This window comes from Equus quagga, chromosome 2 (assembly GCF_021613505.1).
Source record: "Equus quagga isolate Etosha38 chromosome 2, UCLA_HA_Equagga_1.0, whole genome shotgun sequence".
In the NCBI taxonomy this organism is placed as follows: domain Eukaryota; kingdom Metazoa; phylum Chordata; class Mammalia; order Perissodactyla; family Equidae; genus Equus; species Equus quagga.
In genome coordinates, this window is record NC_060268.1 from 81,267,614 (window position 1) to 81,292,148 (window position 24,535).

A 24,535-nucleotide genomic window follows, 5' to 3' on the forward strand; every position below is an offset into this window, starting at 1 on the left:
CATACTGAGTGCCTGCTATGTGCCATAAAGATCCCTAATCCTAACAACTCTGCATTGCAACAGACGTTCTGTGGCCTACTTTATAGATAAGGAAACTGAGTTGCTGAGAGAAAAACTTGCCAAAATTCCAACCCAAGCGGACTGACTCCGAAGCCTGTGCACTGCCTTACAATGTAGCCTTTCCAGTATTTCAATGGCACCTGGGCTTCTTCCGATTATTATTTAAGTGGCAGGCAAAGCTTACAAATTTAAGACTACAAAGCAAAACTATGTCCAAAACCCACACTCACTGATGGAAGATCCAATAAGAGAATACGGTGTAACTTTATGGCTTTCCTTCTGAATCCGGATGGCTGAGAAGAGCTGCCTTTCAAACTTCATGACATCAAGTTAAAAGGCAGTTTGCTACAAAGGCAATTTGGGCGATAAAAACTACACAAATGAAACCAGAAAGCTGCCAATAATAACTAATGCTAATGGTTTTCCAACATGCATTCACTGGCAATATACAGCCTCTACCACGATAATTTTCTTACACAAATTCCCTTCACTACCTCTTATCTACAGTTAAATGTAAACGGTATACTTAACTATATAAATGCACTTCCACAAGAGGCTTCTGACAGGTAAACACCAATCCACTTCATCGTCACTTAAAGCAAACAGACCGTTTCATCTTAAGACAATCCACAAATTTTAAGGAGTGTTTTAAAGAAAAGGTGTCTCTTTAGCTGACTTCAGTAGTTAATTCAGTACAATACCCGCTCCAATTTCCTAATATTGGAGATCAGGGAATTAAAAACTGTATATTAAAAGCATTTGGTATTAAAAGCATTTGTAAAAGGTTATTTTCTCAGTGCTAAGAAGCGTTGGCAGAAGTCTTTGGCAAAACACATGCCTTTCGCCCGAGTTAGCCAAACACTCAGGTCGTTACAGTTTGGAAGCGGCGAGCCCTAAAGCCGGGATTTCAAAGACCAGGTATTGAGAATCTCCAGTCGCGGACGAGGAGAAGGGCCCGGGAGCTGTGGCCACCCGAGGCCCGGACGGGCCCGCTCAGGCCGGAGCCCACCGGCTGCGGCCGGGACGCTTTGGCCAGACTAGATCAGAGACCCGGGGGGCGGTCCAGCGGGCCTTGCCACGTGAGCCACCCAACGAGGCCCAGCACTCACCTCGGCGCCGGAGGAGCCAGCGCTCCCGGGCGCAGGCGGTGCTGGACGGCAAGCCCGGACGGCGAGCTGGGCGGGGCGCCGGGCGGGGGCGGGGCGAGGCGCGGCCGGCGAGGGGCAGGGCGGGGCGGAAGCCGTGGAGAGGCAGACTGAACCTCGCGATAATTCTCCCTTGTTCTCGCAGTTTTACGATAGGTCGGACGAGAGGCTCGTTTTCCAAGAGATGTGCCTATTGGTCGAGAGCCCGGCTTCCTCCAGGCTGGCCCCGCCCACCGCTCGACGCTTCCTTCCGGCTCTGGCTGGAAGTTTGCTGTCAGTAAGGCAGCTTTCTGCTTAGCGTTTTGCTGGGGTAATTTAGCTGGCTCCAGCCTCGGAAACCGCGCGGAACTGATATGTTCTTTCATACGTTCCTTCAGTCACTCGTGCTCTCACTGAATGCGTATGTTGAGGGATTACAATGGTAATAACACCCGAGTGCTTATTGTGTACCAGGCAGCGTTCTAAGAGCTGTGCATAGATTATCTCACTTAACCCTCACGCAATCCCATGACACAGGTACTATTATTATACCCTTTTGCTGGATGAAAAACGGGCCTGGTGGGTTTATGTAACGTGGCCAAGGTTAGTAAGTGGTGAGCCTAAGCACGGGATTTAGGGGCTCACGGTGCGCACTGATGGGGTTGCACAGATGAGGCGGTGACCTAGTCTCTGCTCTTGAAAAACCTAAATTCTGTTGTGAGAAACGATCACCAAAAAGGACAATAACTAAGTAAGTTAAATACTATGGCAATTCGTAGCATGACTGAGTAGGACGTCAATAAATATTTCTTCAAGAGGAAAATTTCTATTTCAACGGAAAGAGACACCAAAAGAAGAGAGGCTTATGCTGGTAAAAAGAAAAAAAAATCCGAGCATTGTTAGGGAACATTTAAAAAGCCGAACTTATTTTTTAAATACCTTGTTGGTTAATATGGCAACTGTCTTTCTGAAGTTTTTATTAATTTTCTCTCATGAAACTGCTGTTACTTATTGTTCTTTGAAAAGCTTGATGTTGATTAATTTGTTAGCGATTCACTGTCATGCAACCTAGTTTCGCGTTGGTTTATTTAATTACTGTTAGAGATGAATAACCTAAAAAGCAAAGTTATACTAAATAAAAATAACACCTATTCCAAAACAAGGTATGAGATATAATAAAATACCAATTACCTATGTATTAAACCTGGTCTTCAGAAGTTACTGATGTATACGGCATGGCCTATGTCATGTAGTTTTAGGACCTTCGATACAGGTTTCTAAATACCTAAGAATTTGTGGTACTTAGAAATTTTTTTGCTAGACTTAAAATGAGGAAACCTATAGTTTGTAAAGAACTTTCTATAAAGTTTGTAAAGAAAAATCTTTAGGGTATTAAGAATCAACCCAAATAATAAGACTTGCTCCTAATATTGAAGAGTCTCCAAAAAAGGATTAACAATAGACAAAACAATAATTTTTTAAAGTGATCAGTGTTAGCCTCTTAGTTTTCTTTTCTTAAACAAAGATATATTTTAATGCATTAAGTAACGTCCGATATATGATCATGAAAAGTGAATCACACCAAAATAAATTACACCCCCTGAAACTGGCATAAAGTAGCCAAATGATTCTGTGTGTCAGTATAAGATCCTGTGACCACTCTTAAAAGTTCTTTAAATTTGTGGTGTAGATTTTCACATTTTGCCTCACTCAAAACGAGGGGGGAATCCTCTAATTTAAGGTAGTGATTTTGCAATCTTTGACAAACTTTAACATCAACAGGCAGCGATACCACTTTAAGAAAATTCCAGAGACAAGACAACCTTATTTTAAAATTCCCACCTCTGGCTCCCAAGGATTGGGTTGCAAACTTCGACAAAATACTCTTCTCCACTCCCTATTGGTGCGTGCACTATCATTCATTCTTCTGCTTGGAGTTTTGTGAGGTACCAGGTTGCTTTACGGGAAAAGGCGGCCCTAATTTAGTCTGGAACTGCCTTACTTTAGACTTTTTCGTGGTTATCAATCTGTACAAAGAATCACCAAACTGATACAGCGAGAACCAATCTGGCAAATCAGGCTGCCGATACAACTGTGTAATTCGCTCGAAAAAGAAACGGAGAGCCTCTCAAGCATACAGGGTAAATTTTTGACAAAAGATTTTACGACATGGAGATATGAGAGTTAAAGTTTTCCGGGGTTTTTTGCTAGTTTTAAAGCAGTAAGTGTCAAAGGAAAAGCAGATAAATTACAGGCGCAATCAGAGTGGCAGGGAGAGAGGTTTTCAGAGTGTGTTTCTCTCTTTGGGGCAAGGTTGGAAGAACGTTATTCTCAGATTAGCAGTGGATTTTCGAATGGTAAAGGGAACAAGGTAATAAGATTAGCTATCGATTATTTTATATTCTAAGCTGTGGTTTGTTGTTGCTTTAGTATGGATTTAAAGGGATATTTAGTAATATTATTTGTAATTATCAAGTGGTGGATATTTTTGTTGTATATGTAGCATAATAGACAATCCATCTATTTAAAGATACAAGAGAAAATTAGAATCATCTTTGGATGCAAATTTTGTGCATATTTTAGATTAAGAGATCCATAATATTGGTATATGAAGCAGAATCAGTAGGTAATTAATGTAGGGATACATTTTCAAAAATGAAATCCAGCGTTTTTATTTTCAAAAATGATATTTTCACTAAAACTAGAATGTAAAAGTTCAGGAAAATATTGATAAATAAGAATAATATATATTAAAACATATTTGAAATAGCAACATATGTTTTTAGAATCGATCCCAATATATAATTCCAAAATATAGTATCTTAAAGATTCTTCACACATTAATTCAGCTAGTAAGTATGATACCTAGTGGCACATCTATACCTCTACAGGGCCTAACTCATAGGTATGCAATAAATATTTCTTAAGGGGCCTCTGCTCATCCATGTATGGGGATATAAAATAATAAAATACAATCTCTCAAGAAGCTCATACTCCAGCTGGGAGAATGAGACTCCAAACATTTCACTGAAAACTTCTGGACAATTCTTGCTGCATACATGACTGTTACAGACCATGTGTGCTTCGGGTGCTCAGATCAGTACGAGCTGAAACATTCAGAGAGCGCTTCACAGCAGAGTTAAGACCGAATTTGGACCTGAGCACTGGGCAAGATTTCAGTAGATGGGAAAGAGGGGGAGTGGCATCACAGGTAGTGGATGAATCACTGGCAGATATGTGCAGCCTAAAGAATAACTGGCCCTGACTACAGCACAAGGCTCATTTGGGGACCTCGGTGTAAGAAAAAAAAACAAAAAAAGCATGAGAAGTTACATGAAGAGTCAAAATTGTGAGAATTAAGGAGTTTGGTCCTGGGTTTTGAACAGGAGGGAGACCTTATGAAAGTAACATTTAATAAAGATTAAACAGACATTGCAATTTGAGATGGCTCCAAGAGCGGAGACCGGAAGCTAAGGGGCTAAATAATAATAACTAATAACTACAAATAATGGAGTACAGATTGATGTCAGCCTCTTAAGACATTTTATCCAAATACCTGTACTTTCACATTGTTGCATAATATAAATTGATGCATTTCTTTCTATTCTTCTAGCATTGAGCTTATTTTTTGTTTAGCACTACAAATACAAATTTTATTAGATGTGGCAGTAGTTGTGGTGCGATTAAAACAGTAAAAGTGATTGTTGTTCACATTGCATCAGTCCTTGCTCCTTGTCCCTCCAAATTTCAGTGTGTTTCTTCGTTTGTTTAACTGAATTGAAGGAATTTCAACAACAGCAACAAAAATCCCTTATGACTGAAGAACACCATGGGAGGATGGAAGGTGTTCTTGCTCAGCTGTAGACTTTCACTTGCCCTGTTTCTCTGAGACAAAACTCACTTCCTTACATTCAGTGAGCTGCTACTATGTGCCAGATGCTATCCTCAGTGTTGGACAAACAAAGGTGAATCAAAGACCATCTCCTCCCCAAAAAGCAAAGTATGTCAGGGGCACCAAGCAGGGTGTCTCCAGCTTCAAAACTTGCTTCAAAGAATCCAAACCTCATCTAGCCTAAGTCGTTGATCACTAGTTCTTAGTTAGGTAGTTGGAGAAAGAGAAATCTCTGGCTGTGGAAAAGAACCCTGAAACAAGGCCCCCAACTGATGAATGATGTGGGAGACTGCAATGCTCACCAAAAAATTCCATTTACTCCCCTGGATACCTAGCCCTCTTTGCAGTTAGGAGAGCAAATGAGATGTAAGCGGAAGTGACGTGTGTCACTTCTGGGCAATGGCAGTGACAAGCCCATCCACAGTTTTCCAATCTTTGTCAGTCTACTATGACTCGTTTATGCATGATTAAACCTTGGTCAGCCTGGGTCTCTGAGACACCCTGTGGATCAGACATTCCCACTCCCCACTCCCAGACCCAGCCCCGACTCCTAAACCCGTAGGTCTGTAGCAGATAGGAGTTGGTATCTTACCTCATTACAGTGTATTCATCCTGACCACCTCAACTGTTAACAGCCTTTCCCCTGGAGATATTGGCATTTCATTTAAGATTTCTTAAGTTAAAAAAAATGCCCTAGTCACCTGAGTTTCATGTATCAGGTGGATGAAATGTTTGAGGGAAAATCTCACTATACAGATGGTTTACTTATTCATCTAGTAAACATTTATTGAGGCCTACTAGGTGCCAGGCACTAATGCCATGTGACCCATCTATTTGTAGAGCTGGAGTATTATCTTAAGATTGGTTTTCAAGATTTTTGGGGCTTCTGCCACATTGTCTTTAGGAATCAGGGCTGCCCTAACTTATAAAAGTCTTGCAGTCATAAGATGTGTGAAAGCAGAATTACACATAAAGTTGCTTTGTGGTTTCATAGCTATTTTTTAACAGGTTTACTGAGGTATAGTTTACATACCACAAAATTCACTCATTTTAAGGATATAACTCAATGATTTTTTAGAAAATTTACAGGTTGTGTAACTATCATCACATTCCAATTTTAGAAAATTTCCATCACCCTAAGAGTATACTTCATGCCCATTTGCAGGCACTCCCCACTCCTACCCCCAGCCCAGGTACTCACTAATTAAACTTTCTGTCTCTATAGATTTGCCTTTTCTGGACATTTACTATAAATGGAATCATATGATATGTGCTATTTTTGCATCTGGCTTCTTTCACTTAGCATAGTATTTTTGAGGTTTATCCATGTTGTAGTATATATCAGTACTTCATTCTCTTTTATTGCCCAATAATATTCCATTGGACGGTCACTACCACATTTTGCTTATTCATTCACTAGTCAATGGACATTTAGATTGCTTTCAGTTTTTAGCTATTGTAAATAATGCTGTTGTGAAGATATGTACAAGTTTTTGTATGACCATGTGTTTCAGTTCTCTTGGATATATACCTAGGAATGGAATTACTGAGTTATATGGTAACTCTGTGTTTAACTCTGAGGAATTACCCAACTGCTTTCTAAAGTGAACGCACAATTTTACATTTCACCACTGTTGAATGAGGGTTCCAATTTCTCCACATCCTCACCAACACTTCTTAAAATCTATCTTTTTGATTATAGTCACTCTGGTGAAGTGGTTCTTTATGAAGTGGCTCTCATTATAGTTTTGATTTGTGTTTTCCTAACGACTAATGATGTTGAGCATCTTTTCATGTGCTTATTGGCCTTCATATATCTTCTTTGGTAAAAGACCTATTCAGATCTTTTGCCTATTTTTTAATTAGGTTATTCATTGTTTTATTATTGAGTTGTAAGTGTTCTTTATATATTCTGGATAAAAGCCCTTTATCAGATAAATGATATATCTTCAAAATATTTTGTCCCATTTTTTAGATTGTCTTTTAACTTTTGTAATGGTGTCTTTTAGAGCAACAAAAGTTTTTAATTTTAATGAAGTCCAATGTATCTATTTTTTCCTTTTCTCACTTGTGCCTTTGGTCTTGTATCTAAGAAATCTTTGCCTAACCCAAGCTCATACATAGTCCTATGTTTTGTAAGAGTTTTATAGTTTTAGCTCTTATTTTTAGGTCTTTGATTCAGTTGGAGTTAATTTTTGTATATGATGTGAAGTAATGTTCCAATTTCATTCTTTTGTGTGTACCTATGCATTTGTTCCAGCACCATTTATTGAAAGGACTGTTCGTTGAATTATCTTGACACTCTTGTCAAAAATAATTGACCATAAATTTAAAGGTTTATTTCTGGATTCTCAGTTCTATTCTCTTGAGCTCTATGTCAGTCCTTATGCGAGTACCACACTGTTTTGATTATGGTAGCTTGGTAGTAAATTTTTAAAATGGGATGTGCTAATCCTCCAACTTTGTTCTTTTTCAAAATTGTTTTAGCTATTCTAGGTCTCTTGTGTTTCCATATGAATTTAAGGTCAAATTCGTCCCCTCCCCAAAAAAAGGGCAGCTGGGATTTTGATAGGGATTACGTTAAATCTATAGATCAATTTGGGGAGTATCACTATCTTAACAGAATTAGGACTTCTAATCCATGAATATGGAATGTCTCTCCATTTATTTAGATCTTTGACTTCTTGCAGTAATGTTTTTCAGTGCAAAAGTCTTCTACTTGTTTTGTTAAATTTATTCCTATTTTTTTCTTTTTGATGCTATTGTGAAAGGAAATGTTTTAATTTTATTTCAGATTGATAGAAATACAATTTTTGTTTATTTTGTACCCTATGACCTTGCTGAAATTGTTTAGTAGTTCTAGTAGGATTTTATTGTTTTTGTTTTGCTTTTCTGTGTGGATCCCTTTGGATTTTCTACATATAGGATCATGTCATTTGATAATAGAGTTTTATTTCTTCCTTTCTAATCTGTATACGTTTTATTTCTTCTTCTTGCCTTATTGCACTAGCTAGAACATCCATGTCAATCTTGAATACAAGTGTTGAGAGCAAACATCCTTGCCTTGTTTCCAAACAGGAGAAAAGCATTCAAACATTCACCATTGTGTGGTGTTAGCCTTAGGTTTTTTAAAATCAAGTTTTTATCGGCCCTTTTTCAGGTTGAAGAGTTTTTATCATAAGTAGGTGTTGGATTTTGCCAAATGTTTTTTCTGCATCTATCAAGATGATCATGCGGTTTTTGTCCTCTATTCTATTAATATGGTGTATTATATTAATGATTTCAGATGTTTAACTTACATTCTTGGGATAAATCCTCCTTGGTCATAGTATATAATCCTTTGGATATGTTGCTATATTTGGTTTGCTAATATTTTGTTGAGGATTTTTTGGGTCCATATTCATCAAGGATATTGATTTGTTGTTTTCTTTTCTTGTGATGTCTTTGTCTGGCTTTGGTATCAGGATAATACTGGCCTTATAGAATGAGTTGGAAAGGGTTTCCTCCTGTTCTTTCTGATAGAGTTTTCAAAAGATACATATTATTTCTCTTGAAAGGTTTAGTAGAATTCACCATGGAAGCCATCTGGGCGTGGGCTTAACTTTAAGTATTTTTAATTATTAGTTTAATTTCTTTACTTGTTATAGTTCTATTCAGATTTTCTATTTCCTTTTTCTTCTGTTTTGGTATTTTCTATCTTTCTAGGATGTTTTTAACGGCTTTTTGATGCCTCAGCTTACATATGGGCAAGGTTGTTTTTTTAACTAGTACACTCTCATTCAGTCATAATGGTTGTTATTTCCTAGGCGCCAGTACCCTGAGGGCTCCTGCCCCTCCCTCAAGCCTCCGTACAGCTCCCCACAAGTCAGCACCCAAAAGTTAACACCTGGAGCAGCAGGGGACCTTCAGAACCCAGCTCCAGCATAGTTGCCATCTATACAGATTGGTTGGTCCTCCTACTATACCAGTTATTAAATTTTTGAACATCACCTCTTGGAAATGGAAGACAAACACCACTTTAGACCTCTTCCTTTCACTTTGATCTGGGGCTGATCATGTGCTTCAGCATTCCACTGGGTAGGTCTGGCAGAAGGAATAGCATTAATTGATTGGGTATGTCTGACTGGCAGTTGTGGCACTGATTGAGAGTCCTGGGAAGCTGAACCCAAGGCTGGTGGCGAGAGGGTGGTGTGTGGGGTCTGGGCTCATTTCTAATGAAAATTTAAGCCCTAACTATGGCTATTACAAAGAAAAGAAATGTGGCTGATGATAAGTGTATAACTCAAAGTAAGTGAACTGAAGAGTGTGTCTTTCTGCTAAAGGTGTTACTCTATGATGCCACACCCATTGAAACAGACACATACTTAAAGCAAGATTACTGATTCAAATGCTTTCAGAAGCCAGATGGGTACCATGCCTTTTTTCATTGATTCCAAGATGTACATTTCTTTTGGCTTAATCATCTCTGAAATTGGAATGTATGTTATGCTTGATGCTAAATCATAATTTAATGGCAGTGTTGTTTCTTTCTTAGTAGTTATCAAATACTGGTGTGTCTTATAATCAGTGATGTTTTAGATTAAAATAATTCAGGAAATGAGTAGCAAGTGGCATGGGCCAGGAAAATCACATCCCTTTATGTCAGCCTTTAACTTTGAAAGAGACATGTCAATACAGAGACCTATTTTTCTACAATAAGAAAAACAGCAACATAGGAGCAATGACAAATGGCAACTACTTTGCTGCCTCCATGTCCAGGAGCCAATAGGGAGTGGTGGCAACTGGCAAACTGGAGAGTGCACCCTGTCCAGGAGCAGCTGCCATTCTCCCCTGGTTGATTGTTGCCTGTGGTGACATAGGCCCAGTGTTGACAGATGTTCTGAGTTTTCAGAGAAAGCCAGAAATACAGAAATCCAGATCTTTATGTGAAACTCCTACTTAAAATTTTTTTTAACCATCTAGCCAGAAAGAAAAAAGAAAAAAAAGGGAGGGAGTTAAATCCAACCTGTGTATGCTGAGATTATAACCTCTGTCTTAAGGATTTGATATTAGGAGGCAGCATCAGACAAACTACGTTTTAAGGTTAAGTCAAAAAGTAAAAAAAAGAAAAATCAAATCATTTTCAAAGTTCAACATTAGGTTCAGAGGCCCAGGATAGCAAATACTGTAGGTCATATTACTTATGTAGCTTTTAAAATTTCATCTCTGCCTCCCCTAAATAGGAGATAAGACAGTGTGGTTAAGTTTGTTGAAGTTGTTGCATTTCCTGATTATAAAAATAGATGATTACTTTAAAAATGCAGTCTTAGGTTTCCAAAGCAAAAGCATTTGGTTCCTACTACTATAGACTGTGCAATGAAAGGCAGGATGACATGGTGGGAAACCACAAAATTATTAGAAGACCAGGGTCCTGATTCTGGCCACGTGACATTGGGCAAGTAATTTAGCTTCTTTCAGCTTCATTGTCCTCATTTATAAAATACAAATAATCATACCTGTCTCTCTACCCCACATGGCTGTGGTAAGGGCCATGTGAGATAAAATATGTGAAAGTATAAAGTGTTATGTAAATATCAGTTGTTGGAATTGCCAACATCACATGAGTAGTTGGGACAGCACAGGGTCTTGCGTCTCAGATTCCTCATCCCAATCTACTACTCTTTCTCTAGACCACAGCACCTATTGAAGGGGTTGTCTCATCAGCCAATGGGGTGAGTAGATGAGGAAGCCTAAGGCAAGAGCTTATTATAAAAATAGTCTGCCAACATCTTGGAATCTGAGATAGCACTGAGTCTCTGTACAGCAGGGTTTGGGCAAAGCTTAGATGCTGAAACTGAAGGGTTGGCCTTTCATGTTTTGAAGGGCTACTGGAATGAGAGTTTCACCTGGGTTGTAGATCAGCCTCTGTATCTTTCTCATGGCCTGACCTTAGTGTTCTGTGTTTCATATTCTATTTTGCTTTATGAAGAAAAGAAAAGCTCCTACTGTCTTCCTCCTTGGTGGAAATGTAAAGCTCTATTTTTGAATTATTAAGGAGTGGACACACTTTACCTTGGTAACTATATCCAATCTAACTGCTTCAACACTTGGCTCTAGCCATCTCAAATCCTATGTGGAGGTAGACATGGAATAAGTTACAAATTTTTTGAAAAGGAAAGGAAAACCAATTATTTTTTAAAGTTGTCACTCAGAACCAGTGACGGGTTTCTAATTTCTAAATTGGACATTCTTATATAAACTTTCTTCCACAACTGCAAATTCAGTCTGGTTGAGACCAAATTGATTGTCTTATCAAAATGACCATCTTCCTTTATCTCGCTAGTTCTGTTCACGGCATCACCACTTTTAGCGGGTGGTAAACTTTTCCTGTCAAGGGCCAGATAGTAAATATTTTAGGCTTTCAGGGCCATAGGGTTTCTATCACAGCTACTCACCTCTGCTGTTGTAGTGCAAAAGCAGCCATAGACAACATGTAAATGAATGAACAGGGCTGTGTTCCAATAAAGTTTTATTTACAAAAACAGACAGTGGGCAGGATTTGGCCCTGAGCCGTAGTTTGCCAACCCCTTTTCTAGAATCCCAGGAAGAAAATACCAAGAGTCAGTCTTGATTGTCCCCCTTCTTTGATTTTTACATCCAAGCAGCTCTCAAGTTAGAATAATTATATCTTTCAGTAATCTCCTCATCCCACCCTTCACTTCCCTTTGCACTGCTACTGTGCCCCTGAATTAATTCTATACAATTACACTAACACACTCAGAGATTTTTTTCAACTGGTGGTAAGAGGGTAGCTTCAGGACCATATCTATTTACTGAAGAGGTATCAGAATTTCTTGGAGAAAGTTTTAAGAAGCGTATAGAATATTCTAATTTTATTTTTAAGAAAAATGCCTACTTTGTTAGAATATAAACTATAGAAAGTAAAATGATGAAATCTTCTTGGACAATGTGTCATGATTGAAAATGGTTGTGAAACATTGCTCAAATTTAGAATTTCACAAGGTACACTGCTTACATTTGGTGATGCCTCATGTGATGTTAGGTGGAACACAGACAAACTTTTTAAATATTAATACTTATGTTTTTTATTTTAAAGTGTATTAGGGGAATATAACATCAAACCTCTAATGTCACTTATTATTTATTAGGGTGAAGCTGAAGCACGTATTTTGGTTTTTAAAAAGTGTGCGGATTTAAAGAAAAAATTGACAATATTGCAGGCAGAATACAGATATGGTCAACATCATCAAGATGGTACCAGAATATCTAAAGTTTGAAAATCAGTGGCCACTTTGCCTCCTGTGGTTTCTATATTTGTCTACTAATTACAGATCACTCTCATGGGAGCATTTTCTTTTCTCTTTCCTCATAAAAACCTTCAAGGGCTCACCACTACCTGCTAAATCAAGTCAATCAAATTCTTAGCCTGGAATCAATGTCTTCTAAACCTGGCTCCAGCCTTCCACTTTTCCTCTACCTCAGGATCTCCCAAACAATGCTCAAAAAATACCAGTCACGTAAGATTTAATAGCTGCTCCAGAAAAAGAGGATTTCATTCTCAAAAAAGTTTGGGAAATTGCGGCATGCTATACCCCTCTGCAATATATTCACAAGAAATTATACCACATTAAAGCCTTTGAGAAGACCTGAGGTAAAGAAACTTGTCCACGTTTATCTATTTGCTTGATCATAGAACCGTCCTTTTGTGGAACCAATATTTGTGTTTACCAACTTATTTGATCATCTTTGTCAATAACCCTTCCTTCTAGATTATGCATTAATGTCTTGTGGCTCTAGCATACTACAGAAGTTGGTTTGGAAAATGCTGCTCTGTATCCACGTTCCCCCAGTTCCCCCACATACCAGCCAAACTGAAAAACTAGTAGTTAGCCATATACCCATTTCACTTTCTGCTTCCGAGCCTTTGCTAATTGAGCGCTCTGCTTGAGATACTTTCTTTTCTCTGTCCTTGCCCTCTGGAATCTTTTCAACCAAACAAGCTGAGTTGCTGCAACAGTAATGGTTCCCATTTCTGAAGTCTTACTACTTCCCACTCTTCTAGCACTTGTACCACCCAGTATTGTGGTAATTGTGTACCTGATCTTTTTTCCTGTTAGATTTTACATTTCTTGGAGTTACTGTTTTCCACATAGTGTGTTAGTTTAATACGTTGCTTATAGTAGGAATTCAGTAAATATTTGCTGAATGAATAAATAAATGGAAGACAATCAGGCGAAATTTAAAATGTTACATGTAGTAAATAATAAAATTGTAGTTTAAAGTATCCATGTGGAGAGTGGGGTGAATGGGGAGGGATCTCTGAAAGGCTGATACATATATATGCTTTTTAAAAACAGCTTTAATTGTTATAAAAGTGTACAGTCTGATAAATTTTGACATATGTATAGAACCCATTAAACCACAATCATGATAATGAACATATCCATCACCCCCCAAAATTTCCTCATGCCCCTTTGTAATCTCTCCATCCTACTCCTCCCCACATCTTCTCCTTCTCCTTGCCCAGCCACTCCCCCAACCCCTAGTTCAAGACAACCACTGATCTGGTCATTATATATTGGTTTGCATTTCCTAGAATTTTATATAAATGGAATCATACAGAATGTCCTCTCTTTTGTCTGGCTTCTTTCACTTAGCATAACTATTTTGAGATTCATTCATATTATAGCATATCTGTTCCTTTTTATTGCTGAGTAGTATTTCCATATATAGCTATACCACGATTTGTTTATCCATTTACCTACTGATGGACATTTGGGTTGTTTCTAGTTTTTGGCTATTAAAAATAAAACTCCTATGAACATTTGTGTGTAAATCTTTATACAGACATTTGTTTTCATTTCTTTTGTGTAAGTACCTAGGAGTGAAATGGGTGGATCATGTCCTAGGTGTATATTTAACTATTAAGAAACCGCCAAACTGTTTATCAAAGTGGTTGTACGTTTTACATTCCCACCAATAGTGTATGAGAGTTTCAATTTTTCTACCTCCTCACCAACACCTAGTATGGTCAGTTTTTGAAATTTTGGCTATTCTAATTGGTATGAGTGATATTTTATTGTGGTTTTAACTTGCATTTCCCTAATAATTAATAACATTGAGCATCTTTTCATGTGCCTGTTTGTCATTGGTATATCTTCTTTGATGATGTGTCTGTTAAAATATTTTGCCCATTTTTATAGTGAGCTGTTTTCTTATTATTGACTTTTGAGAGTTCTTTATATATTCAAGATACAAGTTCTTTATTAGAAACATGTTTTGCAAATATTTTCTCCTAGGCTGTGGCTTGTCTTTTCATTCTGTTCATAGTTTTTTATGAAGAGCAGAAATTGTTAATTTTGGTAAAGTCCAACTTGTCATTTTGTTCTTTTTACGATTCTTTTTCATGTCATATCTAGGAAATCTTTGCCTAATCCAAGGTCACAAGGATTTTCATATAGAGGTCTATCTTCTATTTTGAGTACATTCTTGTGTATGACGTGTGGTATGTGTACCAGATTTTTGTGTTGTTTTGTTTTGTTTTTACATGTGAATATCCAGTTGTTCTAACGCCATTTGTTGAACAGACTATTCTTTCTCCAACGAATTGCCTCTGCAGTTTTATCAGTGATCAATTGTTTATATACATAGGGGTCCATTTCTGGACTCTCCATTCTGTTCCATTGATCTATTTGTCTGTCTCAACAACACTACCAAATAGCCTTGGTTCCTGTAGCTTTATAATAAATCTTAATAAAAATTGTGTTTGTCCTCTAACTTTGTTCTTCTTTTACAAAGTTGTTTTGAGTGTCCTAGATCCTCAGCATTTTCATATGAACTTTAGACAGTTTGTCAATTTCTACCAAAAAAAAAAAATGCTATTCAGGGACTTGGATTGGGATGGCTTTGAATCTCTGGATCGATTTGGAGAGAATTGACATCTTAACAATGTTGGGTCTTCCAACCCATGAACATGGTATATATTTAGGTCTTCTTTAATTTCTCCTTGCTGTCTTTTATAGTTTTAACTGTACAAGTCTTATTCAGCTTTTGGCAGATTTATTCCTTATTTCATTGTTTTTGGTGCTATTGCACATAGTATTGTATTTTAATTTCAACTTGATTGCTAATGTATAGAAACATAAGTTTTGTATAGTGCTCTTGTATCCTGCAATCTTGGTAAACTCACTTATTCTAGGAGATTTTCTTCATGTTTCATCTGATTTTCTACATAGATGAAAATAGGGGTATACTATCTGTGATAAGGGCAGTTTTACTTCCTTTCTGATTTGGTTGCCTTTTATTTCTTTTTCTGGATTGATTGCACTGACTGGATCCTCTAGTACAATGTTAAATGGAAGTATTGAGCGTGAACCTCCCAGTCTTCTTTCTGATCTTAGGGGAGAGCATTCAGTCTTTCAAAAAGTCTAATGTTAGCTATAGGTTTTTCATAGATGTCCTTTATCAGGTTGAGGAAGTACAATTCTATTCCTACTTTGCTAAGATTTTTTATCAGAAATGGATATTAGATTTTGTCGAGATTTTTTTTTGTGTTGATCAAGATGATCATACAGTTTTTCTTTTTTGGTTTATTAATATTATGAATTACATTGTCTACTTTTTGAATGTTAAATCAATCTTGCATTCCTGAGATGAACTCTACTTGGTCATGATGTATTTTCCCTTTTATATATTACTGAGCTTAATTTGCTAAAATTTGTTTCAAATTTTTGCATCTATCTTTCTGAGGCATATTGATCTGCAATTTTCTTTTCTTGTAATATATTTGTCTTGTTTTGGTATCAGGGTCTCATAGAATGAGTTAGAAAATAATCTCTTTTTCCATTTTCTGGAAGAGGTTATATGGAATTGGTATTATATCTTCCTTAAATGTCTAGTAGGCTTTTCTAGTGAAGCCATCTAGGCCTGGAGTTTTAGGATTTTTTTTGTGGTTTTTTTTTTTTTAAAGATTTTATTTTTTCCTTTTTCTCCCCAAAGCCCCCCGGTACATAGTTGTGTATTCTTCGTTGTGGGTTCTTCTAGTTGTGGCATGTGGGACGCCTCCTCAGCGTGGTCCGATGAGCAGTGCCATGTCCGCGCCCAGGACCCGAACTAACGAAACACTGGGCCGCCTGCTGCGGAGTGTACGAACTTAACCACTCGGCCACGGGGCCAGCCCCTGGAGTTTTAGGTTTTTTATAAGATTTTTAAAAGGTGTATTCAGTTTCCCTAATAGCTGTAAGGCTATTCAGGTAACTATTTCTTCTTGAGTAGGCTTTAGTATTTTTCGTCTTTAAAGGAATTTATCCATTCATCTAAGGTGTCAAATTTATTGGCATTAGGTGTTCATAACATTCTCATATTAACCTTTTAATATTTGTAGAATCTGTAGTGATGTCCCCTCTCTCATTCCTGATATTGGTGATTTGTGTCTGCTCTCCTTTTTTCCTGATTAGTCAGGTTAGAGATTTATCAATGTTATTGATCTCGAAGAAGCAGATTTTGGTTTCATTGATTTTTCTCTATTGTTTTTCTATTTTTATTTCATTGATTTGTGAAGTTAGCTTTATTGTTTATTTTATTCTTTTCTTCTGCTTACTTTGAGTTTAAGTTGCTCTTCTTCTAGTTGCTGAAGGTAAATCTAAGATCATGAGTTTGAGAACTTTCTACTTTTCTAATATAGGCATTTAATACTGTAAATTTCCCCCATGAGGACTGTTTTAGTGGCATCCTCAAATTCTTATCTGTTGTGGTTTTATATTCATTCAGTTCAAACTACTTTCAAATTTCCTTTTTGATTTCTTCTTTGACTCATGGGTTTTTTAAGAAGTGTGTTATTTTGTTTCTAAGTATTTAGACAGTTTCCAGATATCTTTCTGTTATTGATTTATTATTTAATCCCTTTGTGGTCAGAGAATATACTTTGTGTAACTTGAATCCTAATAAGTTTATTGAAACTTGTTTTATGACCCAGAATAGAATCTCTCTTAGTTACTGTCCATGTGTCTTGAAAAGCATGTGTATTCTGCTCTTTTTGGGTAGAGTGTTCTAGTAAGTGTCAAATCAAGTTGGTTGATGATATAGTTCATGTCTTATATATCCTTTACTGATTTTCTGCCTCCTCAGTGTATGAATTATTGAGAGTAAAGTATTTAAATCTCTGACTGTAAGTGAGGATTTGCCTATTTCTCCTTGCAATTCCATCAATTTGGGGTGTTATATTTTGAAACTGTTATTAGGTGTATGAACACTAGGGATGATTATGTCCTCTTGCTAATTGCCCCTTTACCATTATGAAATGACCTTCCTGATGGTACTATTATTTGCTGTATAATCTACTTTGATATTAATATAGACACTCCAAGTTTGGTTTGACTAATTTTAGGATATTTTCCATCCTTTTACTTTTAATCTAGCTGTCTTTTTCTATTTAAAGTGAATTTCTTGTAGGCAACATATAGTTGGGTTTTGCATTTGTATCCAATCTGTCAGTGTCTATCTCTTAATTGGGGTGTTTAGACCATTTATATTTAATGTTATTGTTGATATAGTTAGATTTAAGTCTATCACCTTGCTATTTATTTTCTATTTCTTCCATCTGTGTTTTGTTCTTTTCCCTCTTTTTTCTGTTTTCTATTGGTTTATTTTTATGCCTCTCTTTTTATCTCTTTGTTGGCTTATTACCTGTAACTCTTTATTTTGTTGTTTTGATGGTTGCTGTAGGGTGTATACTATACATATTTAACTAATGTCAGTCTACCTTCAGGTAATATTATACTACTCCACATGCAGTATAAGAACTTCAAAATTTCATTCCTCCCCTTCTACCCTTTTAGCTACTATTGTCATACATTTCACTTATACATATGTTATAAGCCCCACAGTACATTATTATTCTTTTGTTTAAACAGTTGATTATCTTTTAAAGAGAGTTTAATAATATGAGAACAGTCTTTTTTTTTTTTTTTTTAAAGATTTTATTTTTTTCCTTTTTCTCCCCAAAGGCCCCCCGGTACATGGTTGTATATTCTTCGTTGTGCGTCCTTCTAGTTGTGGCATGTGGGATGCTGCCTCAGCGTGGTTTGATGAGCAGTGCCATGTCCGCACCCAGGATTCGAACCAACGAAACACTGGGCCGCCTGCAACAGAGCGCGCAAACTTAACCACTCGGCCACGGGGCCAGCCCCTGAGAACAGTCTTACATATTTGCCCATATGAGTATCATTTCCACTGCTCTTTATTCCTTTGTGTAGGTCTAGATTTCCATTTGTTATCATTTTCCTTCCTTCTGAAAGACTTATTTTAATATTCCTTTGAGAACATTGGAGTGCAAATCTGCTGGTGATGAATTCTTTCAGATTTTGTTTCTGTAAGATATTTTCACTGGTACAGAATTTTAGCTTGACACCTTTTTTCTTTCCATACTTTAAATATGTTGCTTCATTCTCTTCTCATGTGCTTTTCTTTCTCCAAGAAATTTGCTGTGATCCTATCTTTACTTTTTTATACTTTGTCTTTTTTTCTGACTACTTTTAAGGTTTTCTCTTTATCATGGTTTTGAGCAATTTGGTAATGATGTGTCTCTTGGTGTAGTTTTCTTTGTGTTTCTTGTATTTACTGTTCATTGAGCTTCTTTGATCTCTAGGTTTTTACTTTTTCTCAAATTTGGAAAAATTATAGCAGTTATTTCTTCAAATATTTTTTCTGTCCCTGCTACAGTCTATTTTCCTTTAGGGACTCAAATTACATATATTTAGGCAACTTAAAGTTGTTTCACAGCTCAGTGATTTTTTTTAGATGGTTTCTATTGCTATATCTTGGAATTCATTCATCTTTTCATCTGTAATATCTAATCTGTCGTTAATCCCATCTAGTGTATTTTTCATCTCACATATAAGTTTCATATATAGAAGTTCAATTTGGATCTTTTTTATATATTCCATGTCTTCACTTAACTTTTTAAATATATGGAATACAATTATAATAACTATTATTATTTTTCTATGCTAACAACTTCTGTGTCCGTTCTGGGTGAGTTTTGATTGGTTGTTATTCTCATTATGGGCCATGTTTTCCTGCCTCTTTGCATGCCTGGTAATCTTTGATTTGATGTCAGATTTTGTGATTTTTACCTTGTTGGGTGCTAGCTATTTTTGTATTCCTGTGAACATCCTTGAGTTTTGCCCTCTGGTACAGTTAAGTTACTAGGAAGCAGTTTTATCCTTTTAGGTCTTACTTTTATGATTGGTTAGGTAGATCTGAGCAGTGCTCAGTCTAGGGCTAATTATTCCCCACTACTGAGACAAAACCCTTCTGAGTACTTTGCCCTATATGTCTCATGAGTTACAAGTTTTTCCAGTCCACTTGGTGGGAACGGACACTGTCAGCCTTGGTGAGCACAGACTCTGTTCTTTCAATCTTATTAGAGGAGTCTTCCCTCAGACTCAAGTAGTTTTCTTACACATATGCTGATCAGCATTCTCTCCCTATACCTGAGGGAGACCCTCTGCTAATCTCTGGGCACCTCTTTGTGCAACTCTATCCTCTCCAGTAATCTGTCCTGTGAATTCTAGCTGTCTTGGTCTCCCTAGACTCTTAGGTGTATTTCTTCAACTCAGATAGTCCATGGGGTAACTTCTGAGTCCCCACTCCCTGCATGTCCTGGAAATTTTCTCAAAGCAATAAGCTGGGACAATCATAGGTCTCACTTTTTTCTTTTTTCCATCTCTCAGGATTGATGTTCTGTCTCTTAAAAACTATTGTTTCATAACTTTTTTGTCTGTGGGTTGTTATTTTATTTGTTTTTTGGTTTGGTTGGTTAGTTGGGTATTTCAGGCAAGAGGATAAATCTGGTCTCTGTTACCCAATCTTGACTTGAATTGGAAGTTTAACAAGTCACTTTTTTCCTGCTTCACGGTCAGTTGGGGTTCAGATGATCTAATTTGGGCTCTTTGAAAGTTGTTTGGGCTCAGCTGATTTCTACTTTATGTTATATATATATATTCACACACAAACATATTTTATATATACGTATTATATATATGCATAGTTATATTTTTCATGTGTGTGTATATATATATATATATATATATATATATAAATTAACAAAGACTGTTTGGTTTAGTTAAAAGTGGAAATCAGCCTGAAAGTTTTACAAAGAAGTCAGTACCAGTCACCAAGATCTTTTTGGATAAAATGCTACTAATTTCAAAGAAGCTTGGGTATAGTATTGAAATTTTCTTAGATTCTAGCCTCAATTTCTAGGGGGAAAAATGTGTATTTCTAAAAGTAACTGGAAATTATTATTTAACGCCTTTATTTTCTTATTTAAAAATTAGAGGATAATGCATATAAAAATATGGATGAATCACAGGAAACCCACATATCCAACCACCTAGATGAAATTGTTGCTGCTGTCAGCATAACGCCTAGAAAGAAGATCCAGAGCAAGCTGCCTCAGACAGCGCTCTTCCAGCCTCCTCGAGAGAAACTCCACCTCTGTGAAGAGAAAGCCAAGTCCTATTCCAGCAGTCAGGAGGTAAGGAGCCTTTCTCCTCTGTACCTGCGCTCTGGTAATTGAGAAGTGGGACGCTTCAGGTTACATTCCTCCTCTCTGGGGTTCGGTACAAGACAGCATATAAGAGAGTGCCTTTATCATAGCATGAATGGGTGTAGCACCTCAGGGTTCCCAGCCCAGCAGTTGGCACAGTCAACATTGTGTTTGCTGAGTGACTGCACAAATGAACAAACAAGTCTACCCTGACCTCTTGCAAGTGTATACTAGACTGACTGGTTATAGATTTGACCTACTACAGTCATTTCCCATCAGCCAATAAATATTTATTGAGCTCCTCCTATGTGCCAGGTCTAGGCATTGGGATACAGCACAAAGCAGATGAAGCTTCTGCTCTCACAGATTAGATGTCTTATGTTCTTAATCTTCATGTTCTCTGCACACCTTTCCCATTTTCTCCTCAAATTTTTACTCATTTGCTCATTCATTCAATTTGCATTTCTCTACCACCTCTTATGTATCAGGCCCTGTTTGTCCATTCATTTATTTTACTGTATACCTAATATGTGCCAAGTGCCAAGCAGGTACTGGGGGCACAGATGGGAAAGCTACAGCCTCTGCCTTGGAGGGACTTATGGTTTGGTTGGGAAGATAGACCAGGGGATAGATAATGGTAGTCAGTGCAATAAGTTCGATGACAGACACAAGCTCTGGTGATATAGACAGAAACGTAGGGAGTGAGGAGAGGTGGAGGGCAATGACCCTGGAACTGGTGGAGTGAGAGCAATTAAAGCATGCCTCTTGGGATGGGAGGTACTTGGACTGCACTGATAACAGTGCTTAGGATTTGGCCAGGTAAGGGAGAGGACAATAGTGTTCTGGGCAGAAGTATCAGATAGGCAAGAGCCAAGGGTCTGAGGGTGCACAGTCCCTTTGGGGAACTATAAGGAGCTGTCTAGGATGTAGACTTTAGCGGCACACAGCAGGAAATGGAGATTATGGACAAGAGCTGGGGCCCAGAAGGCATTCAACACCCAGGAAAAGAGTTTAGGTTTTCTCCTCAGGTGCTGGAGACTATGATAGGATTATAAGCAGGAGAGTGCCATAGCAAGTTTGAGTTTCTGGAACAATCACTCAGATCGCAGAGAGCTGTGTGGAGGAGGATGAGAAGGGAGCGAAACTGGAGGAGGGCCAGTTCAGAGGATATTTGCAATAATCCTGGCAAGGAATTATGAGTGCCTGAACTATGGCAGAGGCAGGAGAGATGCTGAGATCTTTTGACAGGAATTTGGAAATGCGAATCAGTGGGACCTGGTGACTGAGGAGACACAGGGGATGGAGAGGCAAGAGCGAGCCAGAGGGGGTTTGTTCGATTCCTGACTTAGGTCTCAGCCAGCTGGGGTGACTGGAGGCTTGCTAGTGCCCTGCTTGATTGTAATGAATACAGGAACAAGAGCAGGATTATAGAGGGAAGACAACAGTTTGGTTTTGAATGTGTGCTTATTCATTATGCAACAGATATTTATTTAGTACCTACTATGTGCCAGGCCCTGTGCTAGATAGGCCTCAGCCAGCAGCCTTTCTCAACCAGAGTTCTGCAAAAGAATTAAGCCCTAATGCCCTAAAGCATTTAGTGTATGTAAAGAATTAACTTCTTGGAACTGGCGCCATGACCTAGTGGTTAAGTTAGGGGCCCTTTGCTTCGGTGGCCTGGGTTTGGTTCCCAGGTGCACACCTACACCACTTTTCAGTGGCCAAGCTGTGGTGGTGACCCACATACAAAATAGAGGAAGACTGGCACAGTTTTTAGCTCAGGGTGAATCTTCCTCAGCAAAAAAAAGGAAAGAGAGAATTAACTTCTCTTCTATGCATCTAGATTGATACTAAGACCTTTTCTATGTTCTGCAGTTCAGATGAGATGAGGTACCCCTGGATTCAGTGGTGGACAGGACCACAAGGTTGCATGCCCTCATGGAGCTGAGGGGCAATCGACATTGTAAATAAACCAGCTAACTAGAGAGTGTGCTAAGTGCTAGGGAGGAAATAGAGTGGGCCTATCCTGGGTACGGTGGTAAAGGGAGATCCTCTATGAAGAGGTGACGTATGAGCTGAGACCTGAAGAAGAGAAGGAGCCAGCATGGAGGAGCTGAGGGAAAAGAGTCCTAGTAAGAGGGAACAGGATACATAAAATCTGTAAGGTAGGCACGAGCATGACACGTCTGAAGCAAAGAGAGGCAGCTGTGGGCTGACGTGAAATGCAGTTGGAGGGCAATCAGTTCAGTTAGGGCCTTGCAGGTCTCAAGTTAAGTGCCCTGGGACACTTTCAAAGTGTTTTGAGGAAGGTGTTAACATGATGTAATGTGCTTCTTAAAATATCCATTTTTCATTTTAAAATACTTTCAGACTTTCAGAAAAGTTACGAGGTGCACAAGTTGTTAACATTCACTTTATTGCTTTCTCTCTCTCTGTCATTATTTTTCTGAACCATCTGAGAGTCAGTTACACACATTGTGGTCCTTTACCCCTAAATACTTCAGTGCGTATTTCCTAAGAATAGAGGATATCCTCCTACAAAACCACAGTACAGTGATGGAAATTAGGAAATAAATATTGACACAATACTATTGTCTAATCTACAAACCTTATCAATATTGCTCCAGTTATCTCAATAATGTCATGTGCAGGGAAAAAAATCAGACAGATCCGTGGTCCAATCCATGAATTTATGTTGAATATAGTTGTCGTGTCTCTTTAGTCTCCTTTAATCTACTAGAACAATTCCTTAGCCAGTCTTTGTCTTTCATAATCTTGATATTTTTTGAAAAGTACTGTATTAGTCTGCTCAGGCTGCTATAGTAAAACACTACAGACTGGGCAGCTTAAACAACAGAAATTTATTTCCCACAGTTCTGGAGACTGGAAGGCCAAGACCAAGGTGCCAGCAGGGTGGGTGTCTGCTGGTGAGAGCTCTCCCCGTCGCTGCAGACCACCGCCTTCTAGGGTGTCCTCACGTGAACCTCTTCTTTGTGGATGTGAGGGAAGGAGGAGAGAAAGGCATCTCTTCTTATAAGGAGGCTAATCCTATTGGATCCGGGCCCCACCTTTATGACCTCATTCAACCTTAATTACTTCCTTTGAGGCCTCATCTCCAAAGGCCACAATGGAGGTTAAGGCTTCAACATCTGAATTTGGGAGTGGGCACAAACATTCAGTCTGTGACAAAGCCACTCCAATTATCTTGTAGATTATCTCCCCATTTGAATTTGTTGTGCATTTCATCACGATTAGATGCAGGTTATACATTTTGGGCAGGAATCCCACAGACATAAGCGTAGTTATGGCCCCTCTCAGCACATCATCTTAGGAGGCATATGATGTCTGCTCATCTTGTTACTATATGCTAACTTTGATCGCTTAGTTAAGGTGCTGTCTGGCAGGTTTCTTCACTGTAGAATTACTTTTCTTCCCTTTGTAATTAATAAATATTTCGTGGGGAGATTCATTGAGACTATAAATATATCCTATTCCTTGTTAAAACTTCACCCCCTAGTTTTAGCATCCATTGATGACTCTCACCTGAATTAGTTATTACTATAATGTTTGTCAAATGATGATTCTCTGACTTCAGGATTCTTTCAACATTTATTTATTGGCATTCTTTTATAAGGAAGAGCTTTTCCTTCTTCACACTTTATTGTTCACTTATTTATATCAGTATGGGTTCAGGAAATGCTATTTTTCAAATCTGTTACAATCCTTTCTCATCATCAAAACCTAAATTGTCCTGTATTTGCCAGTGAGAGTCCCTTCAAGCTGGCTCCTGAGTCCTTGGTTCATCCCCATTATTCTTTCCTTAGTTTCCAGCACAAGAAGATTTTTTAGGTTCACCTTGTACTTTCCCTACTTCAGCTGTGGATTCAGGGAACCCTGGTTCCTCTTAGTGGA

The 24,535-nt window shown here is 38.0% G+C and overlaps 2 protein-coding genes across 5 annotated transcripts in view; one reads left to right on the plus strand and one right to left on the minus strand.

Moving 5' to 3' along the window:
* Positions 1–1,250, minus strand: part of LRRC28 (leucine rich repeat containing 28) — a 160,447-nt gene extending 159,197 nt beyond the window's left edge. Inside the window, exons 1-2 of one of the 3 annotated variants that reach the window (XM_046653482.1) lie at positions 1,170–1,198; positions 592–652 (exon numbers count right to left, since the gene is read on the minus strand). The gene's annotated coding sequence lies outside the window, so the exon portion shown is untranslated. Of the gene's footprint in view, positions 1–591; positions 653–1,169 lie in introns of all 3 variants that reach the window. The other 2 variants (XM_046653479.1, XM_046653480.1) reach the window with 2 other exon arrangements.
* A 1,882-nt stretch (positions 1,251–3,132) lies between these two features.
* Positions 3,133–24,535, plus strand: part of TTC23 (tetratricopeptide repeat domain 23) — a 99,428-nt gene continuing 78,025 nt past the window's right edge. The window contains exons 1-2 of one of the 2 annotated variants that reach the window (XM_046655322.1): positions 3,133–3,325; positions 20,415–20,614. In XM_046655322.1, coding sequence (XP_046511278.1) covers positions 20,435–20,614 — 180 coding nt within the window. In that variant the 5' untranslated portion in view covers positions 3,133–3,325; positions 20,415–20,434. Of the gene's footprint in view, positions 3,326–3,501; positions 3,556–20,414; positions 20,615–24,535 lie in introns of those variants that run through there. The other variant, XM_046655321.1, reaches the window with a different exon arrangement.